Below are 20,147 nucleotides of genomic sequence, written 5' to 3' on the forward strand. Positions count from 1 at the left end.
GTCTTTGTATGTCAAATTTTGGCCTTATATCTAATATACCCTATTACAATGTTGATTTTTTTCATTATTCTGAAAATTCCTGATAACATATAAGAAATGTGTCCAAAAGTATCGGTATCAGGTATCAGTGAAAAAGTGGTATCGGTAAATCAATAACAAAAAATGGAGGAAATAGTTGCTTTTTATTACAGTGTCGTTCGTAACTAGGAATTCAAGAATAAATGAGTGGGATCCGACTGCGAATAGAACCCGGATTTCTGGCTTATCGTGTCATTGCGCTAACTTTACGAGTGTTAATATGTGGCTGGTTGAAAATTTACTGACCAGCGTAGTACGCGCAACAACATATTAAGCCGGAAACCTGAGCCCGATTCCCTCTGAAATTTCGTTTTTCCCTCCTTGAAGTTCTACCTAATTTCAAATATTAGCCATAAGTTACATTGGTGACCTAAAGTGATTTAGATGTTTTCCTTTCACTCATAGTAAGATATTTTAGTGTCTATACCAAAATCATTCAGAAACTTTAAGCATTAAAAATAGCTTCAAGTACCTAGTTTCTGGTATTCACTTTTCCTTTACGAATCTGAATTTTTAAGAAAAGAAAGACTAAGATAGGTAAGGGAAATAAACAACTCCATAAAACGGGCATAGATAATGAGACATATTCTACATAAAAAATCCAACTAGTTATATTCAAACAAGATAACGTTGATACTATGGTTTAAATATAGAGAAAAACGTAGACGTACAAAATTAGACGACGCATACGTTTGGACCAATACCACACGCGCATGAGCGTATGATGAGTGAATGGAAGGATTAAGTAAAGTTAACTTCTTTTTACCTTTGGTGGGCTATATGGCTCCGATGATGGCGGAGGCGGACACGGCGCTGCTGTCCCATTAGGACCTGTGCGATACATCTTCTGACTGGACTGTTCATCTGGACTCGGTACGGAGTGAGTGCTGTGACTAGCCCCAGAAGTAGTGTTTAGTATTTCACCTTTGTCATCGGCTCCTGTATGATCGGCAGCAGCCGCCGCGTATACGGCAACCATCTGAAGATCTGCACTAATATTGCGACGACCAGGACCACCTCGAGGACTGGCTGGACAAGAGTTCGCAGCACTGAATGAAAGAAAAACCAAAGCATTTACTAAATGATCTCATCCTTGATTTTGTGAGCCACTTCTTATACAATAAAAAGAAAACTACATCGATTACTTGCCCTAGTTTCAGAAATTTAAGAAAAAGAAGTTCCAGTTAACATTTGCAACAGCAATTATTATGGATATTCTCTCATATGTATCACTATGTACAGTCCGCAGCAAAAAACCTGCAACATGAGCATGTAAGTTTATTGTAAAACTATGCCTAACAGCGCACTGAATCAACATAACGTCTAAGTGGCACGAATCACGCCAGGAGAAACCTCGGCGTCCTCCCCTGCACACCTTTTATAAAGCAAAAGACTTCGTCGTCTCACAATAAACTTACATACTCATGTTACAGGGTTCTTGCTGGGGACTGTACAAATCAAATGTCAAATGTTGTGTATCATCTAATTGCTGTGATGTATACTGTATATCTGTTTTCTTTAAATATTCGAAATGTTTGGAGGTTTCGATACGAGTAGAAGTACTGATATATTTGTTTACAATACTTTTATTCAATAATAACGTACAAATAGTCCAAGAGCTAGGGGAGATTTTATTTACCCTTGATATCCAAAAGTGTCATAGTATTTTTCCTAAAAGCCTACTACCTATATAATCAAAATTTGGAAGTCTTACTAAAAGTCAGTGGTCGGGGCATGAAGACGTCATCAATATGGCCGCCGTCACAGTTGACAGAACAGTCTTGAAATAAGGGTAACTTTCCAATCAATGAAGCTAGAAACTTAGTTCTTGTGCCAAATTAAAGGCAATGAATGTGCTAATGTTACAAGTCATTGCTGTTTACATATATTGCAGTCATTTTTAAATATGGCGCATAATTTGCTTAGAATTTAGTTTCTTTTGCTTCACTGTATTCCTTTAATGGCAAATATCTATGAAATCGCTGGAGACAGGAAAAAAACAGCTTGAAATAAACGAAATGGAACAGAATCTGATCTTTCCAACGGTACCAATATCATTACTGTATCTTAAAAAGTGACTGAGATATTCAATTTTATGTTGGTCATAGTGCAGTTCTCGACCTTCAATAATGTACAAAGCAAAACCACTGTATTTGGTTTCATTTCAGAGGGAAAGCATTACAACCGATGCAAATGTCTTCACATATTACTATCACTAGCCTTGCAACGCAGGCACTTCAGCAAGTTCTTGCAAACAAATGATGAAGGCATGCTTTTGAACTTAGAAGAGATAAAAGAACAAGTAATAATTTGTAACCAAAATTTGACAGAGGATATATTAAAAACAATTTTGAGTAATCATGATGTAACGCAATTATATGACGAATACAAAGCTTTCACAGACAAGACAAGAAAAGGTTTGCATGGTAGAACTGCACAATTATTTCAAAAGTACATAGATTTCGTGGAAATTTACAAATTCTTCTGTAGATCATACAGAATCTGTAATGTTGACATGTACATATATGCAAGCCACAGAAAAAATGTGTCCCATTTTCTTTACGTGTAATAGGCCAAATTACGCTCGTTGGATGACCTGAAGCTTCTTAACATGGAAGAGATATGTTCAGGCGCCAGAAAAGCTCTTTCTGAAGGAGGACTTTCACGTGTTCCAGTAGACATGGCGCTAGAACAAACCGTAATTAAAGACGCTGCGTCAAGGTTTGGTGGTATAATAGCATTCGCTGATTCAGATTCTGCCAAAGCAAGATGGATGAAAAGATCCACCAAGAACAAAGAACAAAATTATGACTCATTTATTAGAACAAAGTGGATTAACACACGCAGAAGACATGAAAGCGGAACTTCATCTCTCTAGAATCAACGAGACAATATTGATGTTACAGAAATCATGAATACTATGGCTGAAGTTTTAAATCATTTCTACAGCCTTGAGAGCAAACACTCCTCTTTTAAACTTATAGACTGGATAAGTTATTGCGGATGACATGGCAGATCAGCTGATAGAAGGTTATGAAAAAGGTAAGGCTGCCTATGAAACGTTTAAAAATATGTATGCTAAGGACCCTAAAAGTGTCGAGAAGCCGATAACAAGAAACATTGTTAAAAACTGTCCAAACATTTTAGCAAAAAGAAATAAAAATACAACTCAAACAAAGTTGGAAACTGTGAAGTGCCCGCGAGATCTTTTTGGGAGGTTATTTTATCTTATCTTACAGCAGCCGAGAAAAGGGACATTGAAAAAGTGATCGAGTGTCCACTTACCCCAGTTTCCCTATCTTTGGGCCAAATAGGAGGTTATATGAAAAAAAAAAAACTGACAAGAGCAAACTAATCCATGAAATAGAGAAGTATCAGAAATCAAACCACGAAAATTCCCATCAAGTCATATATGATCCAATGTTTATCATTCATTATTTGAAATTTCCTAACGCTTACGGTGAACTTGCACATACACTATTAGAAACAATTTGCAATACATACGCAAATGAGGTTCATCTAATTTGTGATGTTTACAAGACGCCAAGCATAAAGGATCTTTAACATGACCATCGATATGGAACAGTGTTCTGTAGTGACACACTAGTGATAGGAACAGAATAGAAAACTCCAAAGAAGTCACAAGAATTCTTGAGAAGCAATTCATTTAAGACATCTCTCCTTGACTTCATTTGTAATGAATGGAAGAAGGATGAATACTTGTGCATCCTTGGTGTAAAAGTATTGTATGTAGGCACATGCTATCAGTACAGCAAGCAAAATAATATTATGAATTACAAACAGGTTCCTGAACTGAAATGTTACAACGAAGTAGCTGATACACGCATAATCTGGCACATTCAATACATAATCCAACAGAACCCAAACAGCAATATCGTCGTTCGAGATAATGACACGGATATATTTATTTTGCTGGTCTATCATCAAAAGCACTTCCAGAATTGCAAAATGTGGATGAGCGTAGGATTAGCCTCCAATAATACTAAACGGTTAAATGATTGCTAATGTTCCGGAAGAACTAGGTGATGATTTAACTCTAGTATTACTAGGATTTCACGCATTCACTGGATCAGACTTCACAGCAGCATTCGCTAGACAAGGAAAAGTTAAGCCGTTCAAGATAATGTTGAACAGCTTAATATCGAAGAATTTTTTCGCAAGTTTGGAAGAATGTACAGATGGTGATCAGAAAAATGGAAACACCTGTAGTTGGCAACACGTCAGATGTATGGGTTGGCAGTGGTGTCGTGGCGCCCGCAGCGCCGGACCGCTGGTGGTGGTGTGTTAGGTCGGTCTCCATACTACGTCAGGCGCAGTGGAACAGCAGTGTCCAGTGGCTGCAGCAGACGGAGGTAGTGTAAAATGGGAGACCTCTCAGATTTTCAAAGAGGGCGAATTGTTGGTGCGCGGTTATGTGGAGCGAGTGTGACGGCAGTGGCTACTGTGTTAGGTGTGTCGCGTGGGACAGTGTCGAAAGGTGATGACGGCCTACACAACACACGGGAAAACCACATCGGGCGGAAGATAATCATGAGTGACAAGTCACGCCGGGTATTAAAGCGCATTGTCACGCAGAACCGTCGTGCCACTGCGGAGCACGTGACGGAGGAACTCAATCAGCACCTCCCCCACCCTGTTTCGACAATCACAGTCCGCCGCGAATTACATGACATGAACTTACGGGGTCCCGTGTTGCACGGGCCAAACCGCTCATCAGGGACCATAACGCTTTCGCACGCCGCAAATGGTGCCGCGACCATGCAACTTGGACCGTTGAGGACTGCAAACGTGTGATATGGTCTGATGAGTCATTCTTCACCCTATTCCCAACCACGGGCAGTGTTTATGTGTGGAGAACGCCCAAAGAAGCTTATGATCTGCAGTGTCTCCGCCCAACTGTGAAACATGGCGGCGGCTCGGTGATGCTGTGGGCCGCCTTATCATAGTTTTCATTGGGTCCTGTGGTCACACTTAGCAGACGAATCACTGCCAAGGATTATGACGCAATTTTAGGAGACCACTTGCATCCTATGGCCCGGGTGTTGTTCCCGGACAATGACGCCATCTTCCAGGATGATAATGCACCCATTCAAACAGCTGGCGTTGTTGCAGCGTGGTTTCAGGAACATCGGGATGAAGTTCAACACCTCCCCTGGTCCACCCAATCCCCAGATCTCAACATAATTGAACATCTGTAGTCCGTCTTGGAAACACGACTCCGGCGACGATTTCCACCTTCATCCTCTCTCACAGAAGTGGCCGATGCCCTGCACGAGGAATGATGTAAAATTCCACTTGCTACCATTCACGACCTTTATGCCTCCATCCCACGTCGCATCAAGGCTGTTCTGAAGGCGAAAGGTGGCCCGACACCATATTAATCTGGTAAGTTGCAATTTCGTTCAGGTGTTTCCATTTTTCTGATCACCATCTGTATTTAGCACATCTCGAAAATATCCTGTTTACTAATGCCGAGCAATATGTGTTCCCTATACGGACAGACTCTTTACACATCAGTCACACAAGCAACGTACAACTCATTCAAAACCAAATATGCTCCTAAACAGGCACACCCATCTTTGAAGAAGATACAAAATATTGATCCTACTCTTCTTCATCCATCTAGAGCTGCTATTCGTGAAAAGTTAGAAAGAAGTAATGCTTTGCATTAATATGGAAAAAAGCTAATCAACAGTATCCTCACAAAGATATTGACCCTTTACAACACGGATGGTATTTGCATAATGAGAAGTACAAGAATCAGTGGTTTAAAGGACCTGTGTGCCCAGAAAAGCTAGAAATTAAAAATGATGAACATTCAGAAAACGAAGAGGATGAATACGGTAACGGCAGTGAAAGCAATAACTGAAATAAAGAGAAGACTGTTATTCTTCTTCATCTTCGTCATCTACAACAATTTCAATTATTATCGGGAGCATTTATTAATAATGTTAACAGTCCATAGTGTAAGTTAAGTATTTAAATACACACGATTATTAGGCTATTAAGGATGTGTTATTATATTATTATTATTATTATTAAGTATTAGTAGTATTATTGATCAACTATTAATCCACAGACTTAAAAGGTGTAGGTATTTCTCCAATACTACATTTCTAGGATTATCATAATTTAGTATTTACAATTATTTCTGAAATGGAACCAAATAAAGCAGTTTGATTTGTATATTATTGAAGGCCGAGAACTACGCTACGACCAACGTAAAACTGAATATCTCAGTCACTTTTTAAGATACAATAATGACATTGGTACCGTTGGAAAGATCAAATTCTGCTCCATTTCGTTTATTTCACGTTGTTTTTCCAAATCTCTATCGGTTTCATAGATATTTGCCATGAAAGAAATACAATGAAGCAAAAGAAACTAAATTCTAAGCAATAATGGCAGAATAACTATGATGATGATATGATTGAATGATCTCGAAGAATTATCGCCGCAGAAACAGAAAAAAAAAGTACTCCTGAGTGAATTTTGTTCTACGTAAAGCCAATATATTTGTTAATGATTATCGTGACACCTATTTATATGAGACTCTTTGCCTATTTCTCGGTAAACAAAAGGTTATTTTTTCTCAAAAATTTCTCAGCTAAAACTCGACATATCCTTCCTATACGAATAATTTGTTAAAACTTTGAAATGTGGGAAATTTGAAACACACTGATTAACATAAAGCAACTCTTACAAGTTATGGCTGAAGCAACTGACAATCGGACAAAAAGGATGGTGAATGGATATTTGACGGCAATATTTTTCTGTCTCAGCTACCTAAGTTTGAGGTTAAGAATTCAAGTTTTGTGAAATTATGATATTTCGGTTGCTAATCAGCAACAATTTCACTTTTCTACATTTCTTTGAAAAAACAGAGAAGATAAAAATACATCTAAAATTTCTCTACGCAATTATTTACTACTTACAAAATACCACTTAATGGAATAGTTTGTGTTGTGATATGTTCTACGTTCTGAAAGAATAGGTCTTCAATTCAATTATGACTATTGATTTAGAAGGCAAACTAAGCACAGACGAAGACCACCTCAGAAACATTTGGTTAGTTTGCTAAGTAATATCTTGTGATACCTAGAAAATTACACAAATATATTGTAATATTATTCTTTCGCTACGCTTGGTATGTCGCAAGTAGGTATAATACACAGCTTTTGCGCTATCATATACACTTAATACACTTTGTGTATTATTTACTTGATGTCGACAGTTAGCTGCCTCATAGTTATATGATTAGCATATGATCCGCGTTCGATTCCCGGTAACAGCTTATGTGGTTCGGATTGCATGTTAAGAAATAGACCCACGCCTGATATGGGCTAAGTGCTTTTTTTTTTTTTTTTTGTTTTTTGTTTTTTTTTTTTATTATTATTATTTAAAGTAGACTTGCTAAGTTTGCTATCTAAGCCAATGGAATTATAACTGCATTCAGGTTATATCCTTTCAGAAAACATATCGACAGCACAATTTTCTAACTACTAAATGCAAGTAATTACATGGAAGAATTAAAAGATTAATTTTTCCTTTACAATATTCAATATTTTGAAAAATGTGGAAAAGTGGGGGTGCGATTGGTGACTACCCAAACATCAAAGTTCACAAGGCATTAAAAAAAAAAAAAAAAAAAAAAAAAAAAAAAAACCTAGTGGCTAGAATTAGACAACTCAAAAAGGCAGAAAAATATTGACTAGTCAACTGTCTGTTCATCATCAGTTTTGTTAGATTTTCCACTGTTTCTGTCATAAATACCATTTACTGCATGTTAACTCCGAATGCTGCAAAATTCCAACACTTTAGTTTCTTATTAGGTATTTTAACTTCTATAATCGAGTTTTTGTCTTAAAATTCGACATGAAACGAGAAGAGAAAGTCGTAATCCTAATCTCGTTTCGTGCGCATCCTACAGGTGCCAATGACGATGCTCGGCATGGTTATTTGTAAGTGACTAATTCTTATTTTACGTGGAACTAAATATAATACAGTTTTTGAACTAAAATGTCTAATATCGCTGCGTTGCTCGTATGAACGGGATATATTGACACATCTTCGAGAAAAATACAATTAGTTTAAGGAGAAATAAGTGTAAATGAAATGAAATTTGATCTTTCAGTTTAACGTCCCATGTTTTTACCTGTTAAGCAAAGAGAGACGACTGATTAGGCAAATGAAATATAAGGCAAGTAAATGGTGGAATTGGTAGAATAAGAATGTGGGAGGCATCGCATGCACCAGACGTAAGCACCATCATGCTCGCCGCGAGAAATATGTAGAAAGGGACGTATAGATAAGTATCATGATAAAGAGACTACAAGGGAATTTCGGTGATTGTCTTCATGTAGATAGAGATTGATTGGAGATGATCCTTCCCGATTCTTAAATCATATGATTTATTCCAAATATCCGCAATATATTTGGAAAAAATTCAGCATTAATACGCACCAAATACATTATTTACTAATTTGAATCTGTAAAGTTTGTGTTAAAATACATTACACTTCTAATCAATCTTTATTTTTTTCTTATTCATAATTTTACTTACGAAAAAAAAATTCTAGGGTGAATTCGAACCTCCGATCCTTGGCTTTACAATCACTGCAATTGCACACAAGGAGGGAAAAGTGCATTCAAGTGTCAGTATTTCTTAGTGTTTTTATTTTTTTATCTGCTAGCAAAGACTAACTACTGCTGTTTCATTCAAACATGGGCGTGCCAGCCGGGGGGAATGAGGGGAACGCGTCCCCCCAGAAATTTTCTAGGAGGAGATTGTCCCCCCCAGAAAATTGTATAGCAGGAATTCTTCCCCAAATATCTCGGCAAAAATGATGAAATATTGGAATGGAAACGTCGATTGTCAATTAATAATTCCTGGAATTGAAAGGAATTACAGTTTCATTCAAGAAAATTCTGTAGCAATTACCAGGGTATATAGATGTACAGAAAGTAGCGACACTGTATTAGCTACGTCGAGAACTACCATAAAGCGTGCACACATTCATTTGCAGCAAAAAGAAAATGTTGAAATATCTATATATTAAAATGATACGTTTATATGTTTGTGGTCAAAAAAGTTTGTATGTTTGTTGCAATTATTTTAACAATCATATCTCGGAAACTACAAGCTCTGGAAAGATGCCGTTTTCACTGATCTACTGCAAATTTTGTGAAGATTGTTGAGTTATAATTGAATATTTATTTAAATGGGCGTTATTTCTTTATATTACATTTTTTAGAAGTACGCGGAAGTATTGAAAATTTAAAAAGTAAAGCATCATATCTCAACGAGTTATACATCCCTACGCATTTGTATACGAGGTTAGTATATGTCTCCGGCATTTGTTTCATGGTCAAATGAGAATGAAATAGGAAGCATAACTATTTCTCCAGTGTACGATGAATCTTTATTGTTTGGAGTGTTTGGCCCAATAAACACCATATAGCCTATCCCTAACAATATAATTAATTGTGTGCGCGCTAGTATCTTTATGAAAATAGTAGATTCTAATTGAAAGTACGCAATTCTTAGTGTGTCTTTTCATTTTTAACAGCTATAGCTTTGTAAAAGATTTACAACTTGGTTCCAAGGCAAAAATATTTCGAATTTGACTTAGTACTTATCAAAAGTTTCATGCTCAGTTTCAAATATTTCTGCCTTGAGATTTTATCTTTAGTCTTCCAAGAAAGCGGTAGCTGCAAGAAAAAAAAATGTCGCTTTCTAAGTATCTAAAAAGATTCATTTCCCTCTACACTTATAGCATTACAAAGAGAAAAGAGAAAATGTGGAATGATTTTTTTTTTTTATTTAATATACCGACTCTTGCTGTATCGGCTTCGTGGAAAAATACCACAAGCTTCGGAATTATAACTCAGAACCTGCCTAAAAAGACCTTTTTCTTCGTGCGGGTAACGTAGGTCTCTTTGTGTGTTCTTTCTAATGTATTGTTGAACTTCGTCAACTGGGTTATCCACAAGTGCGCCACTGTTTTTAAAAGGACATGTTTTGCAGCGTGTTTTCTCCAACAGTAACGTGATTAGACAGCTGTGTTTATGTGTGTTACTGTAAATATAACGTTGATATAAGGTTTTTCATCTCTTGTTTCTGTTTAGTGTTGTTTTATTGTTTGAAATGGATCAATTTGTCATAATAAAAAGAAAAGAAGACAGCACATGGGCCAAAGGAATGCCATTGTTGAAGAAAAGAGGAGAAAATATAATTCAAATGATAGTTCAGCTGATGGATTACAACCTGAAACTGACAATGGAAATTCAAATCTTGTATCGGTCACGATCACCTTCACTATAAAAGAAACTTCTCAATCTCCACGTCTAGCAAGTGGTTCAGATTTTCCCCACCCTTCGAACCTTTCAAAGTCCAATTAGACTTTAGTGTTACCTACAAATTTTCCATAACAGTCTCTGAAGGGTCGAACATTGAAATTTGTGCCAACTTGGTTTCGTCCGTGGCTGCACGTCGATCCAAACAAAATTAACGTCATTTTCTGTTTTCACTGTATGGATATCTTGAAAAACAATTTTAAAAAAAGTTCTTACTAAAACTATGGAAGACGCTTTCTCTACTGTAAGAGTTTGCAACTGGAAGAAGGCTAAAGAGAAATAAAGTATACACGAAACTTCAGAATGCCATAAACTGGTTGTACTGCGCAGAGAAAAAATCCAATAGGAAACCAAGTGAACAGACAAGTTTTAGTTGAACAAATGAAAGCCAGGAAATTCCTGGAAAAAATGTAATCTCAAGTATATGTTATCTTGCAAGACAAGGACTCGCATTTAGAGGATATGACTCCCGGTTCAGGAATTTATTTCAGTTGATGAGCCTTTGCTCTAAAGATTTTCCACAATTGAAGAGCAGGATAAAGGGAAACTTGAAGAGATGTAGTTTCATGTATGTTAAAATCCAGAATGAAATCTCGAAACCATGGGCCAAGAAATTGCTTTTCATATATGTAACAAAATCAAATCTCAAAACCCTCCTCAATTCTCTATCGTGTTTGATGGTTCCCGTGATGTGAATGGCGAAGAACAATTAAGTATTTGTGCCTGGTGACTTGATGAAGATCTCTGTTCTCATGAAAGTTTTCTTGTGTTCTACAGTAGACCTATATCGAAAAAACAACTGGTGAGTTTATAGCTTCAGTTATTCTGGATGAGATGGTGAGACTCCATCTTTCCATTGCTCAACTCAGTGGACAAGTTTATGATGGCTCTGGAAGTAGTGTTCAATCTATTATATGTAAACAGCAACTTCTTCCCTTGTACGTACATTGTGGAGCTCACAGTACCAATCTTGTGATTAAGGGTGCCTGTAGTGCGCCAGAAGTAGTGAGAAACTCTTTGCAGTGGATGCACGAACTATGAGTACTGTTTTCACGGTCACTTTCACTGTGGTCACGATTTTCTGCTCTAATCGAGGCTAATGCTTGCGGTCTCGTCTTAAACATTGTAAACATTAAATCCTTGTGACCCACTAGGTGAATTGTAGACTAAGTCTAATAACGGGAGTTGTTTAACATTATGAAGAAATTCTCTCTACGTTGGAAAAGATGAAGGCTGACGGAATTATTAACACATCTTCAGGATCAGCAGCTGGGCTTTTGCGGCTTTTTGAAGAAGGATCTACGTTTCTTGGTCTCATATGGCTATAGATATTATCAGAGGTTGGAGCTTTTTAACAGGACACTTAAAGACCCAATTTCAGTGTCAAAATGGGAAACAATACAAATCATAAATGAAAACATGAACTTGAATAATATGCTTACTCACTGATCATAAGTTCATTATACTATCATGAAACCTACAAATTAATATCATCGCCCTGGAAATTCCATTAATTATAATAAATATTGTCAACAGTACCAAAAATAGGATCTTTTGTGTCGCTGGAATAAAACCTGTTATCACCATTGATAGGATTCATCTATCCTAAATTGCGGCACTTTAATTCATGTTATGTGACATTTTGAAAATTAAGGGGGGGGGGGATGCAATGACATCAGTCTTTCTTTAAATTTGGCTCACAATGTTGAGTAAAGGGTACTGTCCCCCTCAGAAAATTTTTGGTGGGCACGCCTATGATTCAAACCATACTTTTCGCATGAAGTTGTTCCTTAAGCCTGTCTCACATGGGACTGAAGTAATGCTGCGATTCACGATCTAAAACTCACGACCTTACTTAACGATCGTGTGAGAAGTAACTTCCCTTAGTCTAGGTTGAAATTTTCTGCTGTCCCTATTTGGATCCTGACTTGGAAGAAATAGAAGCAGTTTCTATTTTCTTCTGGATTTGCATACAACTACCAATCAGAAAAGAGTAGCGCCTGACGACATTCAACTTTATTTCCAGCCGTAATTTCCAAACAATGCTGCCTGGACAATAGAGTCATACAAAAAATATGATTTCTTGTATAACGTGAGGTACGATTTATATTATTTAAAAAAAAATCAATAAAGACCTTAGAGAAAGCATGCAGTGAAGTAAGTAGTGTCCGCCCGAACACTACAGGTGTGAACAAATGTAATTACATCTTTTAAAAGAATAAAAATAGGTGATTTAAGTATATTGTGCAATTTGTATACGAAAAATGTTACAAGTTTTAAAAAAAAAGCGCGCAGGTTTACTTTTGGCGCACCACTCGAAATAATTGTTCATAAATTGGAATTCCTTCACTAATTTCCTCATTATTTTCTAAATGATTCGTGCTGGGTGACATGAAAATATTCACATGACATAGTTAAAATTCAAGAAGGTATTATAAGCATAGTTAAAATTCAAGGAGGTATAAATACAGCGTACGGATGCATGCATAAAACTACAGCCCAAAAAAACAAAACCTGCACTAGGTCGCTATCAAAAAGCACCACGGGCGGAGTTATGAGGGGGCAATGCCCCCCGCCAACTTTTTGACAAAAAATAAAGATCCGTTAATTCTCATCTGTGTTTACCGTGCCCCCCCAACAGACAAAAGGTCTGCCCCCAGCAGACAATTCCTAACTCCGCCCAAGAAAATCTCGTACCCTATCGAGTCATAGCAGGGCGAAGCTGGAGAGCCCAAGCGTTAGCGAGGGGGTGCGTCTGAAGGGAGTAGGCGCGTCAGCGAAGGTGGGTGTCCGCATATGCAAGGGTATGAAAATGAGTGGCTTTTGGCAATGATACGAGTTTCAATAGCGTTTTCCTTGGTTTCACACTAGTAACGTTCCACTTGTAAACAAAATACAACTTCTGTACACTGCAGAAATTCACTGCCGATGAAAAGTATTTTCTTTCTTTCTTTCACAGGCATCTTTCATATGAACTAATTTATTTTATCCATCGTAAAGAACTTGTAATAATTTTACACTAGTAAACCTACACTTGTAAATATAAAATTCAGATGTGGTGCGCCGAAAGTATACCAGCAGCAAAAACAGAAACAATAAGACTTAATTGTCATCAGTGTTGTGTGGCCTTCGTGCAATTTTAGGGAACAGTTCTACAATGCTGGCACAATACAAAAAGTCCGAGTATAGTGCATGAAAGGGGTTCCCGGCGCGGTATGAGTTCACTTTATGGGCTATGTGGGCATTTTTTGTGGGTAGTGACCTGACCGGATACACTCAGTACCTATACTAGAAAATTGCTCCTCTTTTAGCTTTCCGCGCCTGGTGACTTCCCTCATTTAGACAAGTCATTTGATATTCAGTTCTACAATATGGTGAATGCAAGGCTGTAGACCTTTTTTCAGGTGATCCAGACTCCTACACATTCGTATGTCGCTTTCAAATAAATAAATAAAGACATACATGTCTGTATGTATGTATGTGTGTGTGAGTGTTTTTTTTTTCTTTCTTTCTTTCCTTTCTTTCTTTCTTTGTGTGTAAAAATGAAATCTGAGTTTTACGTCCCACGCTTTTACCGGTTAGACTAAAAGAGACGGTGATGATGAGTAATGAATGAAATGGTGGAATGAAGAAAGTGGTAGGAAACGGGAGAACCCCGAGAAAACCCACGCACACGGTGTTCCACCACAAAGTTCACTTGGCGGGGGCTGGGATCGAACTCGGGACCCCTAGCACCAGAGGTGAAAGTTCTACCACTGAGCCACCGCGGCCCCTGTGTGTGTGTGAGGGGGGGGGGCGAGGATCTTCTGTAAGTTATTCATTCTTCACCGTTGAAAATACGGTGCTTTCCTGTGCATTATTGCGGTGAAGGATTCACTTCCTGGTCCAGCAGCTTCTCTTTACTCTTTCTCTCTCTCTCATTTTTATGGAGGGAGGGGAGGATGGATTTTGTGAACAGATCAGATATTGCTGCTGTAGGTTATTTCATCCTCTTCGGATGAACTCGTATTGAAAAAAAAAAAAAAAAAAGACAGTTGATTGCCCTGTGTAGAACACATTCTTCAAGTGTTTTTCGTCTGTTTAATACAGCGACCACGAGATGCTCTTCTGGTAAAACACCTACTTTTAAGGATCGTCTGAGACCCCTACATCACCTCAAGATAAAAGAAATTGCATGGAAGTTTCAATTAAACAACACTGTCAAGTTGTAACCTGAGTTGAGGCCTTAGTTTAGATCCGTGTGAGACGGGCTTTAGTGTGTATGACGACACTATTTCAATTTCAATATTTCAATGATTCAACTATTTCAACGTTATTCTTTTCAGATTTGCTCGAAGCAAATCTATCAGTCACTATTATTATTATTATTATTATTATTTATTTATTTATTTATTTATTTATTTATTTCACTTACGGAAAACTACTTTCCTAGGATGCATTAGAACCTTCGACGTTGGTTTGTATCGATATCGTTCTCTCGCCACCTTATAGCTCGACTTATTTTTTTCATGATATGATGGTTCATTTGCTGGTTTATATTAGAAGATAGTTACAGAACTTTGCTATTCAGGTTTTTTGATAGAAAAATTTCATGGATTGTTTCACAAATCTTTGAAGCACTATTACAGACACAAATACTGCAATACTATAGCTAATATCTATAATACTGATAATCCTGTTATGACAGAAAAAGACCTAATAAGATCTAATAATGTTTCATACAGTGTAGGATTCAGAAGTAATAAGCCTCACTTTATACTGACGCGTGCGCACCCTGCAGCGCGCTCCGCTTGATAGCGACGGTGGTGGGGGGTGTTGGCTTCACAGCGCAACGCGAGTCAGTTGGCTCTCAGCTTTCGGAGAGGTAGCATCGACCTTAACAGTAGCCCCTATATGGTGGTGCGTGACACGGCGACATGGAAAGTTCGTTAGAGCAACGCTACGCGATCAAATTTTGCTTCCGGTTGGATAAATCTCCTTCCGAAACGTTCGCCATGCTTCAACAGACGTTTGAGACTGTGTCTGTTCTATTCCCAAGTCAAAAAGTGGCACAAGGCTTTTCGTGAGGGCCGGGAAGAGGTGACTGACGAACTCCGGTCTCGACGCCCGTCGTCGGCCCGTACTGACGTGAATGTGCAACAAGTGCGTGAGTTTTTGAACACGGACCGGCGTTTGAGTCTCTACCAAGTAGCAGAAGCCCTGAACTTATTGGAGACAACGGTGCAACGCATTGTTACTGAGGACTTGCACATGCGGAAAGTGTGCGCAAAACTTGTGCCGAGTTTTGACTGAAATACAGAAACGGAACTGAGTGCTCCGATGCGAATGGACTTTTCAGTACGATCCAGAAACAAAACGACAAAGCGCTGAGTGGCACACCTCAAACTTACCCTGTCCCAAGAAAGCGCGGATGAGCAAATCGAAGACAAAGATCATGCTCTTCGCCTTTTTCGGAGTACGGGGATCGTCCACTACGAGTTTGTCCCGCTCGGACGCTGCTTACTACCACAAAGTCCTGAAAAGGCTGAAAAGAAGCGTCGCGCGCAAACGCAGGGACATTAAGGACAACTGGAAGCTTCACCACGATAACGCCCCCAGCTACACCGCCTTCACCGTCACAGACTACCTGGTCCGAGTCAACGTTCCTGTGGTACCCCAGCCTCCATACAGCTCGGACTTGTCGCCTCCTGACTTCTTGTTTCCGCGCTTAAAATCAGCGCTGAAAGGAAAACGTTTGGACTCCACTGAGGACATCAAAGCAAATGCAAGGCAGCCTTTGCAGCCATCCCGGAACAGGACTTCGGGGAAGCCTTTGAGTCATGGAAAAGCCACCTATAGAAGTACATTGATGCAGGAGGTGCCTATTTTGAAGACTATTAGTCAGTTGTACCGATAAGCTCAATAGATCTGTCTTTTTGAACGAAGGCTCATTACTTTTGAATCCTACCCTGTATGCAGGTCTGAATCCATGATAGCCTTACCATTCGCAATGAAGTTCCAAGCTTAATACAAAGTAGTATTATTTTCCCTTATGAAAATCCCGTGCAACAGTGTTGACAGTGAAAGAAAGTTATATCATGTTGCAGTTTTTTTGCTTCTAATTTAATATTTTCCATTACTGAACAAAAAACTGGAAAATATATGTCGTTGCTGTTTCCTCCAATTCAAATCTTCAAACTTTTCTAATATATATAAAGAAAAATTAAGCATTTTTGATAAAATGTAATTTACAGGGTACGCGTCTTTTTAACATAGTGGTACCGTACTATTAGATACAGAAGAAAAATAATTAACAGTGCAATACAATAATTACCAGAATTTATTAAAGTTGTTACGCATGAAGGTCACAAGGATTTGAACGAGATAATCAACAACTTTTTTTTAGCTTGTCTGATAAATATTATTGATCTACTTGTTTTGAGGGAGCTACACTTTTGGTAACAAACAGTTAAAAGATTTCAAATTAATTAATTCATTCATTCAGAAGGCTTTCAGGAAATGTTTTCTTTCTGTGGCTAAGTGTGGGAAACCCGGGTTCGATTCCCGGCAGGAGCTCATGTGGTTGGGATTCCACGTTAATCAGTAGGTCCACGTCTCATATAGCCTCGCTGCTGAACGGGATGTTGAACTCAAACTCAACTCATAAAAAGATGATGTAATTTATATAGACACAATAACGTCTTTTATAGCCTTTATTAGCTTTAAAGGCTTATGTCCTTACTAGCAGCGTTCACCCCGCTTCGCTGGGGTCACCCTGGAACGCAATAAACTTTGTTACTTAGATAATTTTTACTTTTTCGCTTTCAAGTGATATGATAAAAACCATAGAAGATTGGAGTAAATGTTAACATTATATCGCCTGTCATTTATGTTAACCCGCCGAGTGACACGGTCATGTGGGTTGCATATAAATACGGTTAGATTTAGCTATGATGAGCTAACAAAGGATTTGTACGTTATGGACACTTGAATGGTCAATTATCTCAAGACACTGGTAATTGAAAATTAAAGTGATATGATAAAAACCATCTAGGGTCCAAATCTTAATAACCCCCCAAAAATGAAAGAAATTGGTTCAGCCATATTAGCGTGATGAGCTAACAAAGGATTTGTACGTTCTCTTTTATATATATAGATGTAGGTTTACATCCAGTAGGGTGGAGTGAAAAAAACTTTTTTTCACCAAGCAAAACGCCTGGGGTCGAAAAAGTTGCGTAGTGACCTGGTGACAACGGGTGTAAAATATTTCCTTGATCGGTTGATATCTTCAGGTTGCGCATGTGCACTAAAGTTTGGCGAAAATGAGGAAAATTTGAAAAAATAGGATATTTTAATTTATTTTTTTATTTATTTTTTTTTTGTCACCAAGCAAAACGCCTGGGGTCCAAAACGTTGCGCAGTGGCCTGGTGACAACAGGTGTAAAATATTTCCTTGATCGGTTGATATCTTCAGGTTGCGCATGCGCACTGAAGTTTGGCGAAAATGAGGAAAATTTGAAAAAATGAAATATTTTAATTTCTTTTCTTTTCTTTTTTTGTCACCAAGCAAAACGCCTGGGGTCCAAAAAGTTGCGTAGTGGCCTGGTGACAACGGGTGTAAAATATTTCCTTGATCGTTTAATATCTTCAGGTTGCGCATGTGCACTAAAGTTTGGCGAAAAGGAAGAAAATTTGAAAAAAATGGGATATTTTAATTTATTTTTTTATTTTTTTTGTCACCAAGCAAAACGCCTGGGGTCCAAAAACTTGCGCAGTGGCCTGGTGACAACGGGTGTAAAATATTTCCTTGATCGGTTGATATCTTCAGGTTGCGCATGCGGCATCGTCAGGTTCAGGAAGACTCCGGTCCAAGGTCCCAATTTGACACGTAAGCTGACTATTCGGATTCCAACGATGGCATCGATTGCGCGCAGTCTGCTAGTGCTGAGACAACTGACCAATCAGTAACCTTCGATACCCGGAAATCCACAAAGCAGTCGCCCAGTACCAGTCTCAAACTCCCCACGTTTGCCCAGGTGTTAGAAAGATATGGGATTGCTGACAGGCCTGCCGCAGCGATTGCTTCTGCTATTCTGCACGACACAGCAGATCCGTCAGCTGAGAGTACGGTCAACGACAGAAGCAAAGTAGGGGAGAGCGAGAGAAGATGAGGGAGGGTTTACAAGATCCGCCCCTCCAGCTCCAACCACTGCAGGCACTCTACTTCGACGGGAGAAAGGACAAAACGATGTCTGTTGAAATGATGGCTGGTGGAAAATTACATCGCAGGGAGATTGTGGAGGAACACGTGTCCCTAATCAGTGAACCAGGGTCTACATACTTCGGACACGTTACACCAAAATTCGGATCTGCTATAGCAATTACGAATGCAATCCTGGAATACGCAACCGTCGTGAACATGGAGTTGTCGGGACTGCAGGCGATCGGCAGCGACGGTACTGCTGTCAACACAGGAAAGGAAAATGGGGTTATTCATTGCCTGGAAGTTCAGCTGGGCAAGCCATTGCAGTGGATAGTCTGTTAACTCCACTTCAATGAGCTTACCCTACGTCATCTAATCGAGTATCTAGAGGGTCCTACGAGTAGCCCACGAGGGTATACGGGACCACTCGCAAAGAACCTTCATATTTGCGAGAACCTTCCTGTCCTGGAGTTCCAGCCTATCCAAGGCAGTTTTCCCGACGTCGTCCCAGACCTCAGCACCGACCAGCAGTATCTACTCGACATCTGTCGGGCTGTCGCAACCGGGCAATTCCCGCAAGGGCTGGGAGGAAGAAGTCCTGGCATGTTGTCCCATTCACAATGGTTGACTACTGCAAATCGAATCTTGCGGCTGTATGTGGCGAGTGAAATCCGATCTGAAAACCTAGTCATCCTGTCCACGTTCGTGGTCTGCGTGTACGCTCCAATGTGGTTCAATATCAAGCGCCATTGGAAGATCACGGATGCACCAAAGAATCTATGGCATTCCATGCAGTTGTCGCAGTACCTCGATCCGGAACTGAAGAAGGTCGTTTACGACACCATGCAGAGAAACGCCTTCGCCGCATATCCCGAAAACCTCCTACTGGCGATGCTGCATGACGAGAGACCTCATATTCGTACTTCGGCCAAGAAACGAATACTGAAGGCAAGAGAGGCTCCTCCTGGTCCTGGCGGCTCGATTCGAACCTTCGAAGTTCCGCCGTTGAACTTCAGCGCCAAGGATTACACAGACATCATCTTTTGGCAAGACCTCGCTGTCACCAAACCACCACTCGTTATTGGACTGCCAGAAGATAGCCTGGATCAAGATCAACTTCAAAATCTGTGGTGGAAGGATCTACCGTGCCATACGCAAGCAGTCGAACGATGCATTCGTGTGGTGACAGAAGCTGCAACTCAAGTCTGTGGACAGGACAGGCGCGATGGTTTTTCATCCGGGCACGTCTTCCGAATCGGCTCGCGATGCCGAAGTTTGAAACTAAGAAAGACTTTGGCCCCTGTTAATCATTAATTAATTAATTAATGAATAATTAACTAATTGCTTCTTAACTTACTCTTACAAACAATACATGAATGTTGCTAACAGAACTTCAGTGCACGAATTGGGCTTAATGGCATAATAGAATTTATTGGTAAAGCAAAAAAGGATGTTACTTCAGTGCGCATGCGCAACCTGAAAATATCAACCGATCAAGGAAATATTTTAC

At 39.1% G+C, this 20,147-nt stretch overlaps 1 protein-coding gene across 1 annotated transcript in view; it reads right to left on the reverse strand.

Annotated features, from left to right (window-relative positions):
• Nucleotides 1–20,147, reverse strand: part of FoxK (forkhead box K) — a 100,865-nt gene that overhangs the window by 57,859 nt on the left and 22,859 nt on the right. Inside the window, exon 3 of the mRNA XM_081731221.1 lies at nt 845–1,127. Within this exon, the coding sequence (XP_081587347.1) occupies nt 845–1,127 (283 nt within the window). The remainder of the gene's footprint in view (nt 1–844; nt 1,128–20,147) is intronic.

This window comes from Thermobia domestica, chromosome 11, assembly GCF_964235325.1.
Source record: "Thermobia domestica chromosome 11, izTheDome1.hap1.1, whole genome shotgun sequence".
Taxonomy (NCBI): Eukaryota; Metazoa; Arthropoda; class Insecta; order Zygentoma; family Lepismatidae; genus Thermobia; species Thermobia domestica.